Source organism: Mobula hypostoma, chromosome 16 (genome assembly GCF_963921235.1).
Source record: "Mobula hypostoma chromosome 16, sMobHyp1.1, whole genome shotgun sequence".
Taxonomy (NCBI): domain Eukaryota; kingdom Metazoa; phylum Chordata; class Chondrichthyes; order Myliobatiformes; family Myliobatidae; genus Mobula; species Mobula hypostoma.
Window position 1 is genome coordinate 24,369,686 of NC_086112.1, and position 16,126 is coordinate 24,385,811.

The 16,126-nt window shown below is 36.8% G+C and overlaps 1 protein-coding gene across 1 annotated transcript in view; it reads left to right on the forward strand.

The window, feature by feature from the left end:
- dcp2 (decapping mRNA 2) overlaps positions 1 to 16,126 on the forward strand; it is a 37,259-nt gene that overhangs the window by 13,845 nt on the left and 7,288 nt on the right. The window contains exons 4-9 of the mRNA XM_063068654.1: positions 1,777 to 1,875; positions 2,512 to 2,664; positions 3,745 to 3,857; positions 4,163 to 4,273; positions 7,480 to 7,618; positions 10,358 to 10,465. Coding sequence (XP_062924724.1) covers positions 1,777 to 1,875; positions 2,512 to 2,664; positions 3,745 to 3,857; positions 4,163 to 4,273; positions 7,480 to 7,618; positions 10,358 to 10,465 — 723 coding nt within the window. The remainder of the gene's footprint in view (positions 1 to 1,776; positions 1,876 to 2,511; positions 2,665 to 3,744; positions 3,858 to 4,162; positions 4,274 to 7,479; positions 7,619 to 10,357; positions 10,466 to 16,126) is intronic.

A 16,126-nucleotide genomic window follows, 5' to 3' on the forward strand; every position in this document is an offset into this window, starting at 1 on the left:
TGGAAAATTTATATCCAACAAATATATACAGTGGCATGCAAAAGTTTGGGCACCCCTGGTCAAAATTTCTCTTACTGTTAATAGTTAAGTGAGGAGAAGATGAACTGATCTCCAAAAGTCATAAAGTTAAAGATGAAACATTCTTTTCAACATTTTAAGCAAGATTAGTGTTTTATTTTTGTTTTGTACAATTTTAGAGCGAAAAAAAGGAAAGGAGCACCATGTAAAAGTTTGGGCACCCCAAGAGATTTACCAGGGTCTCAGACCTTAATTAACTTGTTAGGGCTATGGCTTGTTCACAGTCATCGTTAGGAAAGGCCAGGTGATGCAAATTTCAAAGCTTCATAAATACCCTGACTCCTCAAACCTTGCCCCAACAATCAGCAGCCATGGGCTCCTTTAAGCAGCTGCCTAGCACTCTGAAAATTAAAATAAATGATGCCCACAAAGCAGGAGAAGGCTATAAGAAGATAGCAAAGCGTTTTCAGGTAGCTGTTTTCTCAGTTCGTAATGTAATTAAGAAATGGCAGTTAACAGGAACGGTGGAGGTTAAGTTGAGGTCTGGAAGACCAAGAAAACTTTCCAAGAGAACTGCTCATAGGATTGCTAGAAAGGCAAATCAAAACCCCCGTTTGACTGCAAAAGACCTTCAGGAAGATTTAGCAGACTTTGGAGTGGTGGTGCACTGTTCTGCTGTGTAGCGACACCTGCATAAATATGACCTTCATGGAAGAGTCATCAGTAGAAAACCTTTCCTGCGTCCTCACCACAAAATTCAGTGTCAGGAGTTTGCAAAGGAAATCTAAACAAGCTTGATGCATTTTGGAAACAAGTCCTGTGGGCTGATGAAGTTAAAATAGAATTTTTTGGCCGCAATGAGCAAAGGTATGTTTGGAGAAAAACGGGTGCAGAATTTCATGAAAAGAACACCTCTTCAACTGTTAAGCACGGGGGTGGATCGATCATGTTTTGGGCTTGTGCTGTAGCCAGTGGCACAGGGAATATTTTCACTGGTAGAGGGAAAAATGCATTCAATTAAATACCAGCGAATTCTGGAAGCAAACATCCAACCTTCTATTTAAAAAAAAAGGCTGAAGATGAAAAGAGGAAGGCTTCTACAACAGGATAATGATGCTAAACATACCTCAAAATCCACAATGGACTACCTCGAGGTGCAAGCTGAAGGTTTTCCCATGGCCCTCACAGTCCCCTGACCTAAACATCATCGAAAATCTGTGGATAGACCTCAAAAGAGCAGTGCATGCAAGATGGCCCAAGAATCTCACAGAACTGCCTTTTGCAAGGAAGAATGTGCAAAAATTCTCCAAACAAGAACTGAAAGACTCTTAGCTGGCTACAGAAAGCGTTTACAAGCTGTGATACTTGCCAAAGGGGGTGTTACTAAGTACTGACCATGCAGGGTGCCTAAACTTTTGCTTCGGGCCCTTTTTTTTGTTGTTTTGAAACTGTAAAAGATGGAAATAAAAAAGTAATCTTGCTTAAAATATTAAAGAAATGTGTCATCTTTAACTTTATGCCTTTTGGAAATCAGGTCATCTTTTACTTGCTTAGCTATTCACAGTAACAGAAATTTTGACTGGGGTGCCCAAACGTTTGCATGCCACTGTATGGCATAGAAAACATCTTGAATACATTAGTTTGGTTTAGTATATGTTAACGTATTTTACAGTTTTCCATTGTCCACCTTCTCCAATGTCAATAAAAAAGTTAATAAATGCATAACACTTAGTTTTGATCCTGTTTCTATAAATGTAGGTCCTTCTTGTTCAGGGTTATTTGGCAAAATCTGGATGGGGCTTCCCAAAGGGTAAGGTGAACAAAGAGGAGGCTCCACATGACTGTGCCGTGAGAGAGGTAGGACATGTTTTTTCAAGATCGTATTTTGGATATTGTAAAATGTAGGGCAAATATATTTTTGATTATTGTTAAAAAAAATTTGCAACTACTTATTTCTCCCAAGTAATATTTAAAAATGATTGTGCTGGAAACTATGTTAGAATATTTCTAAAATAATTTTGGATGCCATTTGAATGAGAATTTGTTGATAAATGAATCTTGAGTTACTCTATCTAGAATATGGGCATTACACATTATTAAACATCCCAAAAGATTAAGAACAGATTCAGTCTGTGACATTGCTAGTTTTCGTCTCTGCATTCTGAAGTTGTTAAAATTCTATTTTGCCTTCAGTTCATTTGGCTGCAAACCTAATTTCTGATCCAGGTATGTAGCTCCAAGGAAATAATTCTTGAAGTGTTTTTTTCATAAAGCAATACCAACTTTAACAAGTATGAGCTTCCAAATGTAAATCTTAACTGAGTTTTTTTCAGAGGATGGAAGATAGGGATGACTAAACAGGAAAAATATTCTAATTTGTTGCCTTAATCTGATGGACTTAATTTTAACTACTAATGAAAATCTGTTATATGGCATATGATTAAATTTGTGCATTTAATTTCACATTTGACTGTCGGTATTACTTGTTTTTAGGTTCTGGAAGAAACAGGATTTGATATAAGAGATCGCATTTGTAAAGATGACTACATTGAACAAAGAATCAATGATCAATTAGCTCGATTATACATAATACCAGGTGTTCCAAAGGATACAAAATTTAACCCTAAAACAAGAAGAGAAATACGGGTATTTGAAACTTGAAAATTGAAGCCTGGCTGGCAGTCTTATAAGTCAATTACCTATTTGTTGTATTGTATAGCTTGTTTGTAAAATGTTATCTACATATCTATTATTGTTTACATCATTTGTAACCCAGATTAGATCATATTGTGTATGATCGATAACATATTGGCCCCATGTTATGAATGGGTTCTGTTTTTACAGATATCAATGACCTAATTCTCTCCATAAGTCAGAAGGTAGAAAAAAATCACCCTGTAGTAACTATTCTTCCATGGTATTGTAATAAATGACATATCTAAAACTTGTAAGAAAGAACAATTACCAGAAGTGGAGGGTGGGGGGAAACTAGTTCTGCCATTTGTAGGAAATAATTTTTTTGTATGTGATTTGGGCTTTGAATGTAATTATATTAGGGAACTCATTCGCAACTGGACACTCACATAAGTTGGGTGTTCATAACCTGGTTAACAGCCTACATCATGAAGATGATTTATTCAAAAATTATGCAAGCTTTTGGAATTGTATTTCATGCCAAGCTTTCTTTGCCACTTGTGCTTGATTACCAAAATCACTATTTTCTACTTTTTTCCCGTATATTACTTTTTCGTAATTTACCCAAAGTTTCCATGTTTTCAAAGACATCTCTTTTGACTTCCCTGTATGGGCCTTTGTAGAAGTTTCAATTTGTAAGTAATAACTTCACTCTGAAATCTCATACCTACCATAATATCTGTTCCTGGTATCCTTGTGTGCAATTTTTAAAATGCTCATCTGTATTTCATATTTCACCACATTTTTACTTCATCTTGCACAGTGATTGAGCTTCCTTACTTGCATTCTTTTCTGACTGTTGCCTCATTTAAAGTGACCACCTTTGGCCAGTATGCATTTGTGCTCCATCTATACTCAATTCATCTGTTTTGGATATCTCCAAACATATATAAACTGTACCTTTGGTTTTATCTCTGCATCTTGTTTCCTCCTCTTTCTGTCCAATCCAACTAACCCGTATTATGAGGCAGCAAGGTGTTACTCTGTAGGTGAAAGTGTTTTAAGTTTTTAAAATTCTGCCTCTTTTTTTAGAATATTGAATGGTTCTCTATTGAGAAGTTGCCATCTCATAAGAACGACATGACTCCCAAGTCAAAACTGGGTTTAGGACCCAATAAGTTTTTCATGGCTATTCCATTTATAAGGTAAAGTTGAATACATAACACCCTCTTTATTCCTTCAAAAGGTAATTTATGATTTTTGTTGCAAGTTGAAGATGCATGTTGTTTGAGGTAGAGAGTGTTAATCCAGAAGTTAAAATCCCATTTTTATTATTGGATCTGAGTATTAGTAGATCATTATCCTACACCAAATTAGTGCTAGTTGGTTCATTTATAATAGTATTCTGTTGATTTCCAAGTTTAATAAATCTTGTTGGTGTAGGCCTTTCATTTAGACATAACTTCTATTATCATCTTGTATATTTTAAGTAAGCTTGTTGTTTCTATAGGCCACTAAGAGATTGGATATCAAAGAACTATGCAGATTCTTCAGATAGCGATGGACTTGTATCGAATAGCACAACGCCATCTAAAACTTTATTTGAAAGGATAAATGCAAGGTGAGTGTCATAGTACTGAACTCTAGTCCCCATTAGTAGCAGCCTTCCTATCACAAACACACCTGTAATTTATATCCTTTGCTTTCTATCACTAAGCCAATTTCATATTCAGTTCATTATCAGAAGTAGGTTTAATATCACCAGCCTATGTTATGGAATTTGTTAATTTTACAGTAGCAGTACAGTGAAGTACATGATAAATATAGAGAAAAAACCTGAATTACATTAAGTATATGTATCTCTATTAAATAGTGCAAAAATCAGAAATAAAAAGTAGTAAGTTAGTGTTTATGGGTCCTTTATAACTGCATCAATATGTTGTGTCCAGATTAGGTCCTCAAGATACTGACACCCAAGAACTTGAAATTGCTCACCTTTTTCCAGTTCTGATCCCTCTGAGAATTGGTTTGTGTTCCCTTGTCTTACCCTTTCTGAAGTCCACAATCAGCTCTTTGGTCTTGCTAACATTGAGTACAAAGTTGTTGGTGCGACACCACTCAACTACCTGGTATATCTCATTCCTGTACACCCTTTCGTCACCATCTGAACTTCTGCCAACAATGGTTGTATCATCAGCAAATTTAAACTATGCCTAGCTACACAGTCATGGGTATAGAGAGAGTAGAGCAGTGGGCTAGGTGCACATTCTGCTTTTGGCTTTATATTTTGACCACTGCAAAGTGGGTACCTTGCTCAATGTTTTGCTATGTAAACCCCTCAAACAAACTGCCTCCTTTGGTTCTCCTTGTTACCACTCCAAAATATAATCAATCCAATTCGTCAGACAGGAACTTCCCTCAATAAACCTGTGATGACAGCCCCTAAGATTCAAACCGTCATTTGGAATTGACTCCATTAATTTGCTCATTGCCGGTTAAATTAACTGCCCTGTAACTACTGTTAATTCTTTCTTCCCCTTTGATATAAAATTAATAGTCCTTCAATCTTGTAGCACTGTTCATGAAGCTAGGAGAAATGAAACATTATGGTCAGAACTTTCTGCAATTTCTTCCCTTGCTACTTTAATAGCCCAGATGATCTACAGCTATGCTTGACAGTTTACTAGACTCTTTTAGTAATTTTTCAGTGTCCTCTTAAGTATTTCACATATATTATCCTTCTCAATTACAAGGTTGGCATCATGTCCTTGTACAGACAAATGACTCAAACTATTCATTTAAGAATTTCACCCACATTCTTCATTCCACCTAGAATATTTTAGTCCTTAATAGGCATTATAATTTTCTTAAATGGCTGTTGGATGTAAAATAAGAAGGGTGTTCATTCATGCATATTCTTTACCAGTATCATTAAAACAAATACAGGTTTCCCCCGCCATCCGAAAGTAGATCGTTCCTATGAAACGGTTCGTAAGCTGGAATGTCGTAAAGTGAAGAAGCAATTACCATTAATTTATATGGGAAAAATTTGTGAGCGTTCGTAGACCCCAAAATAACCTACCAAATCATGCCAAATAACACACAAAACCTAAAATAACAGCAACGTATAGTAAAAGCAGGAATGATATGATTAATACACAGCCTATACAAAGTAGAAATACTTTTCCACAATCATTGCTGCAATGTTCTCCGTAGCGAAAATCTCACGCAAGCGCTCTCCAGTAACCTTTAAGCTATGAAGCTGCCAAATCGTACCAAATAACACCTAAAAATACACAGCCGATATAAAGTAGAAATAACGTATGTACATTGTAGTATCACTTACCGGAATTGGGACAGCACTGAGCACACTGATGATGGTGTGTTAGGCTGAGTCGTCGGAAGTTGGGGTGGTGCAGTGGCCCCCACCCTCCGGGCCGCCGACCAATATCGATTCGCAGAGAATGCAGCGGCAGCCGGGACGCACCCAGCACATCTTTAAGAAAAAAGCCGAAACAAACAAGCTAATTAATTAGGTGCCGGGCTGCATTCTTCACGGATCGGTATCTGTCCGCGGCCCGGGGGTTGGGGTGGTGGGACACTGGGGATCAGGGCAGGCAGCTCATCTTCTTCTATGTCTGTCTACCTCGAAGTCGAAGGTCGAGGTTCGTCGTCTGCTGCGGCTGATGTGGAAGGCTTGCTTGACTGCTTAGCCTTGTGCATTTTTCTATCATTCAGTTCTTTGAGAGCACTCAAACCATCCTGCAAATATACCCTAAACTGAAGTACCCTTTCAAAATTAAAGTCATACTTTATCATTGCAGCGAAAATCTCACGCAGTTGCTTCACGTTCAGTCTGTTCAGTTCCTGGACGACTTCACTTTCAGTCCGTTCGCTACTGCATTTGGTTTCAATTGTTATCCTTTCCTCTTCCAATTGCATCAGCTCTTCATCTATCAGTTCTTGGTCACGGGATGCCAAAACCACTTCAACGTCATCTTCGTCAACTTCCACAAGCCAAACTCACTTACTTCATTCACCACGATCGAAACGCTTCATTATGTCTAGTTTTACGCTAAGTGTAACACCCTTACGAGTTCTTTTAGGCTTTTCTGATACCTTAGAACTCATCTTGCTAATGGCTGCACACAGGCACATGTTTAAGCAATGCCGGCTAGAATGCCGTTCCGAATCCGGGGGAGGGCGGCTGCTCGGGGCGCGCGCTGCTTTTTTTGCGCGCTGAATTTTTTCGCGCGCGCTGCCTTTTTTTGTAACTGAAGACACCTTCTGTTAGTGAAAACAGGTAACTAATGTAGGTCTTTTGTAACAGTGAGGTTTCGTAAAGCGAATGTTCGAAAAGCGGGGGACACCTGTAATCTTATTTGCATCTCATTGTGGAACCTGTTATGTGCAAGTCAGCAGTTGTTCCCTGAATCATGTGGCATGGATTCAATTTGTAGTGACCAAAGTACAGCTTGAATAATATGGTGATCTTGTATTTTTTGGAATTTTGAATAGAAGACTTAATATTTTTTGTGGCACTTGTAAGAGGGGTATTGCCAATACATAGAACTGCCTGCACTTTAAATTTGACATGATATTGTTAACTCTTGCCACAAAAGAAAGATAATATCAGTTTAACTCAATTGTATAAGTATTTCTGACAAAACATTTGAGAAATTGGCAGTGAGTAACTGAAATGTTAGCTACATGTGTTTGTGAAGGGACTCCCCATTTCAGCAGACTAACATGTTAAAATGTGCAAATGTTGAACAACCATGTTATCTTTATCAAATGGATGTTCCATAAAATCTTAATGTTTGCTAGATCAAGAGTTCGACAGAATCAGCAGTTAGTTGATAGATTTACAGGAGAACAATGGGCATGCTCAGTTAAACACAGACCACAGCAGAAGGCATTCAGTCAAACCAATCAGTGTGACCCTTTGGAGACAATGAAGAGTAAGGTAAGAGACTAATATTAACTTTAGAGAATTTCTGGTAGCATTATCCATGAGAAAAACAAAGTTTTTTAGTGATTATGTAGCAAAAAGTTGTAGTTTTACAGCCAGATAATCTCGGATAGTTTAATCTAGCATAATTCTTGCTCTCATATCTTATGGTTTTGTATGTTATGGGGAGAAGGCAGGAGAATAGGATTAAGAGGGATAATAAATCAGTCATGATGGATTGGTGGAGCAGACTCGGTGGGCTGATTGATGACCATGGATTCTTTCAATCACTGACAGCTTTTCTTGTAAATAGTTTTTTTTCCCAAATGAATACTTGATGCATCCAGATTGGATGGTTTTTATTGTGCCTCTGTAAAAATGAGTGAGTGTTAATTGGGGATGTGCTCAATTTCCGTAGCCTCCTGAGTAAGTAAAGGAACTGAAGTGTGCTTTCTTGGCCAGAGTGAAAACACAGTTGGACCAAGACAAATAGTTTACACTTGGGAACTTAAAGCTCCCAACCCTCTCTATCTCAGCATCATTGATACAGAGAGGGTTGTGTAAAGGCACAGAGAATAATTACTTCTTTTTCATTAAGAGCATTTGAAATTGAGAGTACTAAAATGCAAATACTTTAATGATCAAATGGATTATATGTCAAATGGTGAACAATGATGACGGCTTTCAAAAATATTGCCATGATACCATCCATTGACAAGTTCATTATAATTTTCATGTGCTAATTATGAATGTAGAAACAATGCTAAATAGGAAGAGGCCCTATGGTTTAATGATTTAACCATATAATTGTAACATCTTGTAATTCACAATGCGTGCATTTTCCATTCCACGTGATCTGAGTAAGATTTAAAAACATGGATCATCTTGGGAAATTACTGTACTACTTAAGGTAGCCAAAATTTATCAGGGTCTAAGTAGTATTTGTAATTCTCTGTATAATTCGCCTTCTATACAATGTCTCTGCAGTTAGAGGTTCAGCTCTCAAGTATTGACATTTACCTTGTTTGTTCCAAAGATACATTGACCTCTAAGAAAAGAACCACGTCCTCGCATCTTGGCCTTCTATTACTTATTCACTTGAAACAAACTGTCCATTCAAACAGCACTTATATCTGGTTTCATCTTATAAACTATAGTCGAATCACTCCTTGCATTATGCTTTTCCAAAGTGTAATACTCCAGAATCTCAGGTCCAATTTATTACCTGTGATTTATTGAATACGTCTTTTCCTAAACCCTAATAACACCACTATCATCAAAATTTACCCAATTCAAGTTTATTTTTGTCAGACCAAATAGTATGATCAATTGTCCTATGTATCCCACCCCTTTTTATTTCCTCCAATTATTACTTCAACTTATTCTTTATGAATCCTCTTGGTGAAAAGTCAGATCTCATTCTTCCTTCTTTAGTGTTTTTTCATTTGTATTCATCATTAAATCTTGACAACGTGCAAAATGCTATATATTATTAATTAACATCATTTGCTAGTGATGAGTTCATTTTCTCTATATATCAGATATTCCTGAAGCACAACGGGCATCATCCTCTGTCTTGACTGTGGCCGAAATCTTAGCATCAACTGAAAGTTTGCCTCCATTTGTAATATGGATATGAATAGAAAAGAGAAACTGTCTTAACAACAAACCCAAGAAAATCTGCAGAAGCTGGAGATCCAAAGCAACAAACACAAATGCTGGAGGAACTTAGCAAGCTAGGCAGCATCTATGCAAAAGAGTAAACAGTCAACTTTTCGGGCCGAGACCTTTCATCAGGACTACAAAGGAAGCGGGGAGGGAGTTAGAATAAGAAGGTTGATGTGGAGGAAGGAAAGCCCTTTTTTTTTGAAGAAGTTGGACATCTCATTAGTTCTGGAATGAAAAACCTCATCCTGAGATGAGAAGGGAATGGCATTTTTACAAGTGAGAGGGTGGGAAGAGGTATAGTCCTGATTGCTGTGAGAGTCAGTGGGTTTATGAAAAAATATCAGTAGATAGACTGTCTCCAGAGATGGGGACAGAGAGATCTCCCCACCTTCTTAGTCTGACTTCTTCCCCCCTTCCTTTCCAGTTCTGATGAAGGGCCTCAGCTCGAAACATCAATTGTTTATTCTTTTTCATAGACGCTGCCTGGTCTGCTGAGTTCCTCCAGCATTTCGTGTGAATTGCCATAACAATGATCCCTGTGGTTCATCACTGGTGATCAGTGATCAAACTGGTGACCAATATCCTTAAACTACCTCCCACCACAGGTTCCATCTTCATATTCATCTCTCGGGGGAGGAAGGGCTTAGCTATTTGCTGATGTTAGTCAAATTAGCCTATTGTTATTAACCGGCTTGTAACTTCAAAAAATGGAGACCAGTTAACTGGCTTTCAGTTGCAGGAACCATTGCAAAATGCAGAGAACTCCAGAAATATTATATTTGAAACAATTTAACAGTAAGTGTACAACCTCAGTAATGATTCTTGGTTAGATGGCCGTTTTTTGCTAAACCATTTTCCGGTATCTGATTTTTTTCCAAAAGCAGGATATCCATTCAATTTAATAAGAACAGCTATGTCATGAACCATACCATGAAATGTTACCTATTGGGTCCTTAAATTTGACAATTATTTGAAGCACTCACTAAGTATCTCTGAGAAGTGTAAATTCTGTTTAATACCCTATAGATGAGGAAGTAAGTGATTTTATTTATATATTTATATTAATTTTCATGATTTTTATATTAGTCACATAATATCAGGGGTAATGGCAGGAAACAGCACCAAGACACTCCAAACCAGAAAAAGAAGTCCAATGGAATAAACAATCAGCAGGCCAAACAATATCAAATATTGGTGAGTTTTTTTTTTGCTATATATTAAATGAAATGTAAATAATCATGGAAGAAATTTATTCCATTTGTTTTTGAACATAAAGGCATTTATTCTTAAGAAACTCGGGGGAATAACTTTATTAATGATACTAATTTTGGGTCACTTCTAGTAGAAAACTGCAAAGCATTAAAAAAAAAAGTTCTTGAATGATGCTATTTTGGTTTGTATACCAAATTGTTAATGTTGTTTATTCTTCATTAAAAGTCCTGACTCTGACACTTTGACCCAAAACATTAATTCTGTTTCTTCTTTCCACAGATCTTGCTTGATCTGTTGAGTAACACTCACAACACGCTGGAGGAACTCAGCAGGTCGGGCAGCATCCACAGGGTGCTGAAGGGTTCTGGCCCGAAACGTCGACTGATCGTTTCCACGGATGCTGCCCGGCCTGCTGAGTTCCTCCAGCATGTTGTGAGTGTTGCCTTAACCCCAGCATCTGCAGATTATTTTGTTGTTTGATCTGTTGAGTGCTTTTAGCATTTCTGTTGTTATATCAGCATCTGCAGTTCTTTAAATTTTTCATTTCATTTGTTGATAGAGTGTTCTGCAAATGCAAAGACTGTAGGCAATTTATTTCATATGTAGCTAAGATTTAGTTTCTGAAATGGCAGGACAATTTTTGCAGCATAGCAGTTGTTGATGTGGAAGGTAAATGTGGCAGACAGATTGGTACCTACATTGGAGTCCTGACGAAGGGTCTCGACCCGAAACATCAACTGTACCTCTTCCTATAGATGCTGCCTGGCCTGCTGTGTTCACCAGCAATTTTTGTGTGTGTTGCTTGGTGTATGCTTACAGGTTTTTTTTCTGACAGATACCGTTAGTTATTGTCTAATATCCAAAACTAGTAGTTAAATGTTAATGCAATTCATTCCCAAATGTTGGAATGTTGCTTGGGTCATTCTGTGAGTGAGCTCTGACTGCTTCATTTTTTTGAAGAGCTCATGAATGAAACAGAAAGCAAAAAACTTACTGATACTGTTAATTTTTAAAAAGAAAGCCAAATAATTAAAAACATTGTTTGCTGCTTGTCCATACTGTTTTCATCTGCTGCTGTCTACCACCACCATCCTACTTTCAGCTATTCTGTTCTGTTCTTCTTTTGGCTTTGTCTTTAAAAAAAAAGTAGACCCATCCACTATAAGTCTGCCAAATGCAGTTAAGGCAATTATTGCAACAAAAGAGATTCTGGCAGAATGCCTGATACAACTTGTAGGTGGAAAATGAAGATTTATTTGTCTCAAGATGTCCAAAGTGAAACTATGTCTGAACTAAACAGGCCATTGAAGTGTGGAAACTTTCTGCAACTGCCCTTTTGGCATCATGATTGAAGACGATATGAAGTAAATGGGACCCCAGTAGATTGGAAAGTTATGTTATATGTTTTCTATTTGCCAAAGGTGAGACTTGATGTTCAGTGATTAAATTAAAAGGAAATACAACTACTTACAAGAGTGGGAGTGGCAAATTCTTAGGAAAGAAAATGTCCTGAGAGAGAGAGTTTCCTATGATAAAGTGTAAATATGCCAAAAGAAAATATCAAAGTAGAAGTTTAGAAAACAAGGTTTCAGAGGAAGCCACCTTCTTGGGATGGTGAAGGTTGTAACAATAGTTTCTTCCAGAGTTATCTGTTAGAAGAGAATCTTGTGTGAGTTGGGTTCATGGGGCGGGGGTATCAACACCTATACTAAGAGGACATTCATAATTTTTTTTTAATTTTTAAAAAAGTTTTATCTTTATTTGGATAAGGAATTCACAAATATCATGTACTTTTTTCACACATATAACCTTTTCCATTTTTTTATATGTATAAAACTATAATTATTTATACATTCTTAAGTACACATTGAGATGATATAAAGGGAAATTAGACACTTAAACAGATAATTATGCACTGTGGTAATTCTAATCTATTAGGCTAAGTAATGGTATTAGTTGTTAAGAAAAATAGTAATAATAGTTTCCATATAACTCTTCTGGACCATTTCCACTGGACCAAAATGTTGTATGTAAGCCTATGTAACAACCATTGTAGGTGTTTATATCCTAATTTGTTCATGCTTGCTCCTGCCCGCAGACATAATTATCCAATCCCTATGTACTTATTTACTTAATTTTTTCATTTTTTATCCCTTTCCCAAATCTTTCCCTTTACTTGTGTTAATTCTCTATTTTCCAAAAGAAAACAAAAAAAAAAGACATTTAGACTAGGGGTACTTACGTTAGCAATATTACTGTGTTGATGAGAAGAGCAGTATAAATCATTAGGAGAGTCATCTAAAGTCTGCTCGCATTGGGATTATATATTCAATCCATTTATTCTAGATTTGATAAAATTTTTCTTTTTGAATTCTCAGGGAGTAAGTCAACTTTTCCATTTTAAATATTTCCAAGATAATTTCGTGCCAATCTTCTAATGTAGGTGGTATTGGATTTAGCCACTTTCTAGTGATTGATTTCTTACTTGCCGCTAAGAGGGCCTGCAGCAACTTTATATCTTCCTTCTGTTCAAGAAACAATACATGCCCCAAATAGAGCGTCTCAAAGTTCAGAGGTATCTGGGACCTAAGTACCTTAACTAATGTTCTATGAATACCTTCCCAATATAGACTTAATTTAGGGCAATCCCAGAAAATATGAAAATAATTTGCCTCCTTGGAGCCGCACCTTCTCCAACACGTCACGTTTGTATCTTTATATTTTTCCTGATATGGGGTCTTGAAGTATCTTAACGTTTTTCCAACAATGTTCTCTCCAAGTCAAAGAATTAGTCGAGGACCATTGAAAGCTGCAGATTTTCCCCCAAGCCTCCTCTGAAAGTACCAACCCCACTTCTTTCTCCCACTTCTCTTTAATATACAGTGTATTTACATTTTTAGCATGGGAGAGTGCATTATATACTCGAGAAACTGATTTACTAGGTATTGAACTGCAAGCCGAATTCAGATCTTGAAAAATTCTAATTCTACTGTTGATAGGTCTATATATCTACAACTCTGGTTAACATAGTTTCGTACTTGAAGGTACCTAAAAAAAGTCATTGTGTTCTAGGCCATGTTTGTCCTGCAGGATTTGGAAACTTTGTAATACTCTTTCATCTATAAATGAGAGGTAGGTTGTAAGACCTTTCTTTATCCATAGCTCAAATCTTTTATCTCCTCTGTTGGGAAGGAATTCGGTATCATATGCACACCATCTAAAGAGTTTTAACATGTTATTAATTCCACATGAATTAACCACCTTCTGCCATACTTTTAATGTAAGATTTATCCAACTGTTTTTAAATTTTTCCAACTGGGCCATCAAAACTTTGTCAGCTATTGAGGCCTGTAGAGGAAAACTGTCAACTAATCCAAATTCTATTTCCTTCCATCTAGCCTTATATTCCCTATTACACCAATATAACAGAGGGGTTATCTGTGAGGCATAAAAATAATTTCTCAGGCAAGGAAGAACCATACCTCCTCCTTCCTTCCCTAACTGTAAGGTGTTATATCGAATTCTAGGTTTCTTTCCTTGCCAAATGAAGCGGGAAATCCATTTGTCCCATTCCCTGAATTGATTATCATCCACCTCCACTGGTAAAGTACGGAAAAGATACAATAACCGAGGAAGAATATTCATTTTTATAGTATTTATCCTTGAATTTAAACTTAAAAAGGGGATAAGATTCCATCTATGCATATCTGCTTTTATCTCTGAGATTAATGGCCCATAATTTACCTGTGACAGTGTTGAAAGATCCTTCGGCAGGGTTATTCCTAAATATTTTAATGATTTAGCTTCCCATTTAAGATCGTATGTATCCTGCGATTTTTTTTTTGGATGGTGCATAACTTAGGGACATAACCTGAGTTTTCTTTACATTTATTTTATAACCTGATATTTTCCCAAAGTCATCCAACAGTGTAAACAATCCTATAAATGATTTTTCTGGTTCACTCAGATAGACCAAAACATCATCTGCGAATAACGCCACTTTCTGTTCAATCCCTGCCACCTTGATACCTTTTACGATTTCGCTCTGTCTTATTAGTTGGGCAAGCGGTTCAATATATAGCGCAAAAAGGAGAGGAGAAATTGGGCATCCTTGTCTAGTGCCTCTCTCTAAGATGAAGGAGTCAGAGAGGTCCCCATTTATCTTAATTCGGGCTGTAGGGCTGTCATATAGAGTCTGAATTACTTTAATAAACTTTTCTTGAAAGCCGAATCTTCCTAACACTCTGTATAGGAATGCCCAACTAACCGAATCAAAAGCTTTCTCAGCGTCCAATCCTACTACCATTGTCTCTGTCTCGTTCTTATTAACCTGTTCTAATATATGCAGAGTTCTCCTTATGTTGTCCTGTGTTTGTCTTTGTTGAATAAATCCAGTCTGGTCTAAGTGAATTAGGCCAGGTAAAAGCTTTTCCAATCTGCGCGCTAATATAGATGTAAATAGTTTGTAATCTAAATTAAGAACACTAATTGGCCGATAATTGCCACATTCTAGTTTATCTTTACCCTCTTTAGGAATAACTGAAATAATCGCTTCTCTCCAGGAAGGTGGAGTTTCTCCTCTCTGCAAGATCCAATTAAAGGTGTTAAGTAGTAATGGGGCTAACTGTGTCTTCAGGGACTTGTACCACTCTGAGGTAAACCCATCAGAACCCGGGGACTTTCCAGCCTTTAACCTAGAGATGGCCACGTTCAGTTCTTTGACAGTTACTGGTTCTAATAAACTTTCATTTTGTAAATCTGTAAGTTTAGGTAGATCTAAAAAATTCAATACACTGTCTATATAGGGCTCATTGGGGGCCCGGGGTTGGGAGTACAGCTCTCGATAATATGTTTCAAAACTCTCTTGAATTTTCCCTATTGTACTTTCCACAAGCTTTGTCTTTGGATTCTTTATTTTATGAATTGTATTGTCTGCTTGTTGTTTTCGTAATTTATATGCTAATAATTCTAGCTGATTTACCTCCTACTTCATAATTCTTTTGTCTCAGGTAAAGAAAATTTCTTTGAGTTTCCAACGTATAAATATCGTCAATTTCACTTTGCAATTTCCTAATTTCCTGTTTTCGATTTGAATTACTTCTGTTGCTATCTACAACTTGAAGTTGTTTTAATTTTCCTTGAAGGTCTGCTAATTTTTGTGCATTGATTTTTTTCATGTGAGTGGTAATGGAAATAATTTTCCCTCTCAGTACAGCTTTCAATGTATCCCATAAGATCACTGGTGATGTTTCTCCCGTGTCATTAAGGTCTAGATATTCTTTGATTTCTCCCCTTAATCTCTCCATTACTTTCGGGTTATTGAGTATATGTGAGTTTAGCCTCCATAGTGTTTTCCTCATTTTCCTTTCCAGGATTAGAGACATAGAGACTGGGCTATGATCCGACAGATCAATTGTTGCAATATTACAGTTTTTTATCCTGAGTCTATCTGTATTAAAGACAAAGAAATAGTCTATCCTTGAATAGGCTGAATGAGGGAAAGAGTAATGTGTATAATCTTTACTAGTAGGGTGTAATTCCCTCCAGACATCTATAATTCCCAACTCCTCCATCAATGAATTCATTTTCCGAGTCAGAGGTTTATTCTGAGTAACTATTCTTGAAGAATCTAATACAGGATTT